The sequence below is a fragment of the Eurytemora carolleeae genome, unplaced genomic scaffold (assembly GCF_000591075.1).
Source record: "Eurytemora carolleeae unplaced genomic scaffold, Eaff_2.0 scaffold289, whole genome shotgun sequence".
In the NCBI taxonomy this organism is placed as follows: Eukaryota; Metazoa; Arthropoda; class Copepoda; order Calanoida; family Temoridae; genus Eurytemora; species Eurytemora carolleeae.
Genome location: NW_019396372.1, coordinates 396,234 through 404,985, shown reverse-complemented (window position 1 = coordinate 404,985; position 8,752 = coordinate 396,234). Strand labels below are relative to the sequence as shown.

Sequence of the window (8,752 nt, the reverse complement as noted above, 5' to 3'; positions counted from 1 at the left end):
TTATTATTATTATTATTATTATTATTATTATTATTATTATTATTATAAGTTATCAAACATAGAACAGAAGACGAGGTAGACATTTTTTGCCATTTTTCAATTCCACTTATTTTTAGCGACTTCTTTATCTATTCTTAAACTCGAGACTGATGCACCTTATTTTCCATTTTGCAAGATCCAGCGCCATTGTTTTCGTCAGAATGTTTATCGCCCCTTTAGAGGCTGCATAAGTCCACCTGGTAAATAATTCATTAAAACAAAATTAATAATTATTACAGAATTTTTTTGGAATATTGGAAGAACAGAGAGGATTTTTAACTTTTGATATTGTTAAATCCCAAAGTGTTATATAAGAAAAGTACAGTGATAAAAACCTTTAAAAAGATTATTTCATGATTGAAAGACATTTTAAAAGAATCCAATTCTCTGTTTACTGGTTAGAAAATGTCTGACGGACGGCCAGGAATGTCTTCTTTGATCTGTAAATCATTTTGCTACCTATTGGGTTGAGCTTGATGTGCAGAGATACTACTTATATGGGTTATACTCATATTCTTTCTAGCAGAGTTTTTCATATACTAAACAAAAATAGTTACAAGGAAATATCTGATCCTTAGGGTTGCAAACCACTTGGAATAAGAAAGATTTCCATTTTTATTGTTTAAAAACACATATAATACTTTAATAACTTTTTACGTTAGAAATTTTATACAGGTTTGCTTTGTGATAATCATTTAAAAATAACCAAATTTGCTTTATGATAATCACGAAAAAAATATCCGAATTGCAACCTTGGAAAAAATTTAACCAGCAGTGCTAGAAAACACGCACAAATGTAAGAAAACACTAGGGTTGGCAACCCTGCTGATCCTTAATATTTGATTTCCATGTGGGTAACTTGGTCCGTTAAAATGTAAGAAAACACTAGGGTTGGCAACCCTGCTGATCCTTAAAATTTGTTTTCCATGTGGGTAACTTGGTCCGTTAAAATGTAAGAAAAAACTAGGGTTGGCAACCCTGCTAATCCGCAACATTTGTTTCCCTTATAGGTAACATGGTCGGTTAAAATGTAAGAAAACACTAGGGTTGGCAACCCTGCTGATCCTTAAAATTTGATTTCCATGTGGGTAACTTGGTCCGTTAAAATGTAAGAAAACACTAGGGTTGGCAACCCTGCTGATCCTCAATATTTGTTTTCCCTGTAGGTAACTTGGTCCCTTCTTAAAATGTTCGAGTCGCATGGAATCGAATCCAAATGACAAAATATCAACCAAAACATTATAATAAATTTGCTCTCAAAACACGAACATTTTTAAAATTTCTTTTTGGTGAAAGAAATTAGCTTACTTTTAAAGAAATAAGACAGACCTGGATCTACAGTGGTAGGCGATTAAATCAATACAAGGAAGACGACTTTCGGTTCAAATTTTGATTTATTTCATCCTGTTAAACAGCATGGATACAAATCAACATAGAAGTCAAGAAATTTTGTCAATTAAAGAAGCTTCTTGTAAATTTTTAATTTGAAAAAAGCAATTGTTAACGATCCAAACTTTTTAAAAAATCGTCTTCATTGTATTGATATAATCGCCTACAACTTTTTTATTATTTTACGGACGAATCGCATGCAGGATCCTATGGTAACGGATGCTATGAAATGATAGAGGGGGGATGGGGCAAATGTTTTATAATTTTTACCTGAACAACAGCTTGAGTCATAAAAGCGTTTCCCATAACGTTCACTGCAAACGTTCTCTCCCAATCCTGGTTAAATGAAATTTACACTGTGGGTAAAAATATTTATGGAATATCTACATTACAACCCCTCCCCTACCCAACGCCAACAAAGTACCGAACCGACTTCTAGGCAGCTCCAGCATGATGTACAGTGTTCACAGCTGTATAAGATGAAACGGAACAGGACACCAAAAGAATCCTTACAGTGAGAATAATTTAATAATTTCTAACGGCTTTTTTTAAATTTTATTATCTTATAAGCTTGGGAACCCAGCTTTAAGCCTTGGAACAAAGTTTTCTCTATAATAATCAACCTAATCAAATAAGAATTTTTAAACTTAGCTTAAAACGTTTTCGTGGTTCTACAGGGTTCCCCAATCAACATTTAAGGCAAATGGGTCAAGGGGTTCATAAGTTATGATCGGACATACAAACATACAACCAGAGATTACTACTTTATATATATATATATCGAAAATTATCACCTTATAGGTTGAGTTCAGACTTTCAGAACCAAAATACGCAACACTAAAGAAACAATTAAAAATACAGGTGAATTGTTATTAAAAATAGGTCAACTTAAAATAAATAAAAATGCAGTTTTTTCCCTATTTCACTCAGAAAAAAAATCTTATCGTCTTAAAAAAATTCATAATTTAAATTTTTACATAAATCGTTGGAAACAGAAAAGTTAATTTTTGTTAAAAATCATCTAATAAGTAACCATCATCAATGGACTGAAATTAAGACGAAGAACCTTCAGAAGTCATAACTTTTGTATAAAGTATTGCTTGAATGTTTTGTCAATTACTCCTTTCAAACTTTAGCTAGAAAAAAGCGCGTTGCAGTTATAGAATGCACATGCCCAGGGCTACAAAAAAAATTAAGTGACTTGGTGGGGTAAAATCTAAGCTCAAGCGACGATATAAAGTCGAGGCTGCATGGTCTAAACAATTGATAAATAACTTTCATAGTTGTATGGATATCAGTGATCTCGATATCAAATGTGGCTCTTTTATATTTAAGGATAATTGCTTGATTCTTGAATTAAAGTTATCCCTGTATGGTATGACCACTACGGGATATCCCTGCATGGTATGACCCCTACGGGATATCCCTGAATGGAATGACTACTACGGAATATCCCCATGCATTGTATGACCACTACGGAATATCCCAATGCATGGTATGACCACTACGGGATATCCGTGCATGGTATGACCACTAGGGATATCGAAGTTATGCATAAGATCGAGATCTCAGATCAATGCTTGATTTTCAGATTCGCAAATCAATTTTCCACTTCAGGACGTTTTATTCACAGAGATCCGTGTCTTCAATTAAAGTCTTATTATTTTTGGGTCCCCCTGTATAATTCTTACCAGTTGACCAGGTGACAAACAGTACCAAGATCATTAACAATCTTTTCAACTACATCAAAACAATCTTCTCTCTTGGACACATCAATCTTGTAAACCCTGTAATCAATATTTTTTTATCTAAAGGGTGTAAAAAAAAAACACTTTACACTTTTTTCTCTCCCTAGCTTATTTATTATTCGATCATAATATAATACAGTTGTTAACCATTAATTTTAAAACCCCTATAAAATGTCGTCTTCAACTCGAATCTCCTGTCGGAGACAGCCAAACCAAACTTTCAGCCCGCAATTCCCTTGTTCTCCTCCGACGGAGCTTAAAATATTTTCGTTGTTGTGAAATCATTAAAGTTAAGCAAAATATTTTCATAGGAAGCATTAGTGAATTTCGTTAAATATTCAACTGTAATTTTTCAGAAGTTAAAAAAACGTATTTCAATACTGATCAACAAATAAGTCACCCCCGACCATACTTAAATAATTCGTAAGATTTTTTCTACTATTAACATTCATTATAACATTGTACAAGTAACCATGACCTATAATTTATGTTATTTTTTTAGGAAATAAAGATTTTGTTATCGAATTTCTGAGACGGGGTTACTCTGTTGTGTGTGTATTTGAGCGGCCTATCGGGAAAGAATTGTCTGGGGATAATAAACATCCCCCACCAGAATCCTAACCGGCCTATTATCCTGATTTGTCTAGCGTGTTGCTGTTATCCGTCAACAACAGTGTTTCTAGGATGTTAGGACTACATGGTTAAAGAATATTGAATTTTGTCAACCCTGCTCTGAATAAATGCTCTTTATCTCTTGGGAAAGGATTTGATCAGCCTACCCAACTGGGATTTCCTATTATCGCCACACTGTTTCAGATGATAGAGATTTTCACATTTTTTCCTTGCTACCTTCATTTTCGCCGTGGCCCAAATATTTTCAATTATAGGCTGGACATTATTTTAATTCGTGGTTATTTTCAGGTATAAACCAAACTTTAATTTAAACTATTGCTGACAGCATAAGTTTCGTCCTGCGAGCAAGCTGAGCCCTCATGTGCCATGTTAGAGTTGATTTACATTAGGAAAAGCTGTAGAATAAGGTATATTCCTTCTTGCAATAAAATATTGTCCCATCAGCTTAAAGTAATGGTCTCCTTGTTCTCCTTGGTCTCCTGTTCTCCTTGTTGAAGGAGAAGTGAAGGAACTGGTTCTGCATTCCCCTGGAAATGTTGGTTTACAGTATATACTCCAAATTGATGTTTGGTCATATTAGCTCCACCCTAGTAATCTAGTACTGTAAACTAACAAAGCTTTTAAGAGTTTTAGGCTTATATTGAACACCTTTAAATAGATGTTTTCATTTTTAAGCAAGTTCTGGACCTCCTTCAGCATTCTTAATGCTTTTTTTTACAGGTAGGTTGATTAGTTTCATCCCCAAGAGAAAAGAGCATTTATTCAGATTAATGTTGACCAAATCCGATAATTTTTTAACCATGTAGTCCTAACATCCTAGAGAAATTGTGATGTTAATTTCATTGTGATCGGATAATATTTAAGCCTGTGAGAGAAAAAAGGGTAAAGTGTTTGGTTTTTTTTACACCCTTTATATAATAAAGCTCTTCGCTCATACATATGAGGGAACCCATAGTACCCTAAGGGTAACATATGCTAGCAAATTTCGATTTTCTAAAATTCGATTTTTTCCAAATTCAAATTTTTTCTTTCAAAAATTATTTTTTTACAAATTCAATTTTTTTAAGTGTTTTAAATTGCACGGGTAACGCCGGGCACTTCAGCCAGTTTCTTTGTATATTTATTTATTTTTACTCATAAAAATATTTTATTGAATATCATAGATATATCTACAATATCACATCAGTCAGAAAATTAAATTGAGAAACTAAAAAGCAAATAATCAGGAATATATTTGTGAACAAGTGCCATTAACTAATCTAAACCAGTTCCTTTTATGTTTAAAACAATGGCATTTTCTTGCTTGTCCTTGCTGTAGAATAAAGTCACTCTCCACTAAATTTTACTATATCTTCGGTCAGTGTACTGCAAATTACTGCAGATCGCAACGAAAGCTTAGTTGAGAGTGAAGTAACATGGTTAACTAGAGCTTTACACACTTATGATGACATAAGTATAAAATCCCAACTAAATCTCAAAATGGTTAACTAGAGCTTTACACGATTATGATGACATAAGTATAAAATCCCAACTAAATCTCAAAATGGTTAACTAGGGCTTTACACGATTATGATGGCCCCATCAGTATGTTTAAAATATTTAAAATATGCTTCTCATATATATAAAAAGACGATTGATCATGTGTGAACATTATCAAGCCAGAACAAAAAGTAAGTTTTGAAAAAAGTTATTGAGGCGGGACGGCGAAGAAAAATAATGTGCAGAAGTAAGAATGTACAAAGGAATTGAGTCTTTATTACAATCTGATTGTGTAAATCTTAAATTTTCAAACTTAGATTATTTGATCTCACATAATGCATAGTTTTAAATATCTAAGGTCGTACGCCATTGGGTTGCAAAGATATTGGAATTATGAAACCAGAGTTTGTGCAAAGACTTAACACCTTTAAGTGCTTCGAGTATCCTGTGCGTATTTCGGCGTGAAAGCTTTGAGATAATCCAATTTGATTAAGGAAGCCCTGTTTAAAAATCAAACCTGGCATTTTTTCCAAGATTATCTCCGACTTCAGCTAGTTTGCTGTCGGCGTTATTTTCATCTAAATCAAGGATAGCAACTTTAGCTCCATCCTGGAGAAATCTAAATCAAGAATAGCAACTTTAGCTCCATCCTGGAGAAATCAAAAACAAGAATAGCAATTTTAGCTCCATCCTGGAGAAATCTAAAACAAGAAAAGCAACATTAGCTCCATCCTGGAGAAATCTAAATCAAGAATAGCAACTTTAGCTCCATCCTGGAGAAATCTAAATCAAGAATAGAAACTTTAGCTCCATCCTGGAGAAATCTAAAACAAATTGAATAAAGAATTTTCCTGTTTCAAATTAGTCTATTTCCCCTTGTCATGTACTATAAACTAGAATTTACATCCACATAGTTTTTATTATGATACCTGCAAACACGATTGTAGTTTTGTATCATGTTATCTGAACACGATTGTAGTTTTGTATCATGATACCTGAACATGATTGTAGTTTTGTATCATGATACCTGTAAACACGATTGTAGTTTTGTATCATGATATCTGAACACGATTGTAGTTTTGTATTATGATACCTGAACACGATTGTAGTTTTGTATTATGATACCTGAACACTATTGAAGTTTTGTATCATGATGCCTGAACACGATAGTAGTTTTGTATTATGATACCTGAACACGATTGTAGTTTGTATTATGATACCTGAACACGATTGCAGTCTTGTATCATGATACCTGAACACGATTGTGGTTTTGTATCATGATGCCTGACCACAATTGTAGTTTTGTATCATGATGCCTGAATACGATTGTAGTTTGTATTATGATACCTGGACACGATTGTAGTTTTGTATTATGATACCTGAAAACAATTGTAGTTTGTATTAAGATACCTGAAAACAATTGTAGTTTTGTATCATGATGCCTGAACACGATTGTAGTTTGTATTATGATACCTGAACACGATTGTAGTTTTGTATTATGATACCTGAAAACAATTGTAGTTTGTATTATGATACCTGAAACCAATTGTAGTTTTGTATCATGATGCGTGAACACGATTGTAGTTTGTATTATGATACCTGAACACGATTGTAGTTTTGTATTATGATACCTGAACACGATTGCAGTTTTAAAAATAATGATATCTGAATACAATTGCAGTTTTGTATTATGATATCTGAACATTATTTAACCGTCTTATAATACCTGAACACAATTGTAGTTTAGTATTTTGTATACATGAATACTATAACTGAATACTATAAAACTGTGGTAATTGACGACTGTAAGACTCAAGTAATGGTTTAAATATTCCAATAAACATGAAAAACAGCAAGTTTACTGTGGAATTGTAAACAGACCCATTTCACTAAAAAAGTTTTTTTCAAGCTACAAGTAAAATTATTTCATCGAATTCACATAAGAATGCTTAAATGTCGTATTCCTATTCCCCAGTTATATGGATCTCACTGTGTTATGATACCTGTACACGATTGCTCCTCCGATACCGCCTCCTCCCCCAGTTACAACTACAACCTTCATCAAAATTACGTTATAGTCTCGATAGACCAGAGGTTTTGGTTTAAAGTTCAGTAACATTAGAAACCTTTTTATTCAATAAGCGTAGTTTTTTCGTATTTGCTTTTAATCAAACTTTTTTGTTGGGCTTTTTATTTCAGATTTTAATATCAAGGTTAACCCATTAGTGACGAGACCATTAACTATTAGTGAAGTTGTTTTAGAAGGAACTTTTCATAACAAAACTTGATTGTATGTACTCATGAAAAAACGATATTCAATTAAATTTTTGAATTTTTTTTGTACAGGGTGACCTGTAAAACATGAAAATCTAAAAAACTTCGGTAATTCATAATTATTTAATTATCTTCAAAACTTTACTTTTCATGTTTTATTTATTTAGATCTTTAAAAGAAGATTCCAAAAATATCTTCAAATTTTTTCTAGTAAAAAAAATGACAATTTTATAGATTCAAAACTAAATTACAGGGTGTTCTTTTGTTTTTTTTTCTGAATTCAAAATCTTGTTTGTCAAAATTGACCTTATCGTCACTAATCGGTTAAAATTACTATTTTTCACGGATTTCGAATGAGAGATCTAAATATGACTGAAATATTCAGAATTGAGACAGGAGAGACAGGATGCACTCTTTGTAGTAAATTTTATGTTGAAACGTCGTGTTTTCTTGTTAATCCTCTATTTTGAACATCCCTGCTTGGTACCGACCAATGAGAGCTCAATCATTGATTATGCGCAAAATTCCAAGCTTCTGATTGGTTGTTCGGTTTATGCAAACAACACTCTGATTGGTAAAACTATGGACACTTTCTTGACTATAAATATAAAGATAATATCAATTTGCAGATTAACCAATTATGAGAAGAGCAATCATTGATCTAAATTTCCACAATTCTAAAGTCTTCAGCTCAAATGTATCTATTTAAAATACCTGGTCTTTAAATCTATTCTTTGTGAATTCCGCATCCAGTCCTGGTTGTTCTTTTAAAGTTAAACCTGACGCCATTTTGCCTTTTCTTTGGAAAATTGTTAGATGTTAAAGGTGTAACTGTCAGTGTAAAATTCAACTGTTGTTCTAAGTTCCAAGCACAAAAGGCAAAAAGAGGTTAGAGCAGAAATGCGTAAAGTATTACGCTTGAAATAAGTTAACCATTACAACAAAATGGGGCTTTCACATTATATTTTGACAACATTTCTCTCTACATAATATTCTCCACTCTGTGGGTATAATATCACTTTATCCCACGAAACATGACAGTTGCTAAATAGTTTTGAATGTCTTTTTACAACTCTAAAAATAAAACAACCAAAATTATAACCACCAAAAAAATAACCATTTTTATCAAAAATATAACCATTTACTAACCAATAATATATAGTCATTGCCATACTAAAATTATAACCTTT

At 32.5% G+C, this 8,752-nt stretch overlaps 1 protein-coding gene across 2 annotated transcripts in view; it reads right to left on the bottom strand.

Moving 5' to 3' along the window:
- Nucleotides 1-8,368, bottom strand: part of LOC111701944 (estradiol 17-beta-dehydrogenase 8) — a 12,354-nt gene extending 3,986 nt beyond the window's left edge. The window contains exons 1-8 of one of the 2 annotated variants that reach the window (XM_023473424.1): nucleotides 8,277-8,368; nucleotides 7,292-7,344; nucleotides 5,806-5,907; nucleotides 3,120-3,215; nucleotides 2,223-2,265; nucleotides 1,699-1,764; nucleotides 499-578; nucleotides 156-236 (exon numbers count right to left, since the gene is read on the bottom strand). In XM_023473424.1, coding sequence (XP_023329192.1) covers nucleotides 156-236; nucleotides 499-578; nucleotides 1,699-1,764; nucleotides 2,223-2,265; nucleotides 3,120-3,215; nucleotides 5,806-5,907; nucleotides 7,292-7,344; nucleotides 8,277-8,351 — 596 coding nt within the window. In that variant the 5' untranslated portion in view covers nucleotides 8,352-8,368. The remainder of the gene's footprint in view (nucleotides 1-155; nucleotides 237-498; nucleotides 579-1,698; nucleotides 1,765-2,222; nucleotides 2,266-3,119; nucleotides 3,216-5,805; nucleotides 5,908-7,291; nucleotides 7,345-8,276) is intronic. The other variant, XM_023473426.1, reaches the window with a different exon arrangement.
- Between the last annotated feature and the right edge of the window lie 384 nt (nucleotides 8,369-8,752).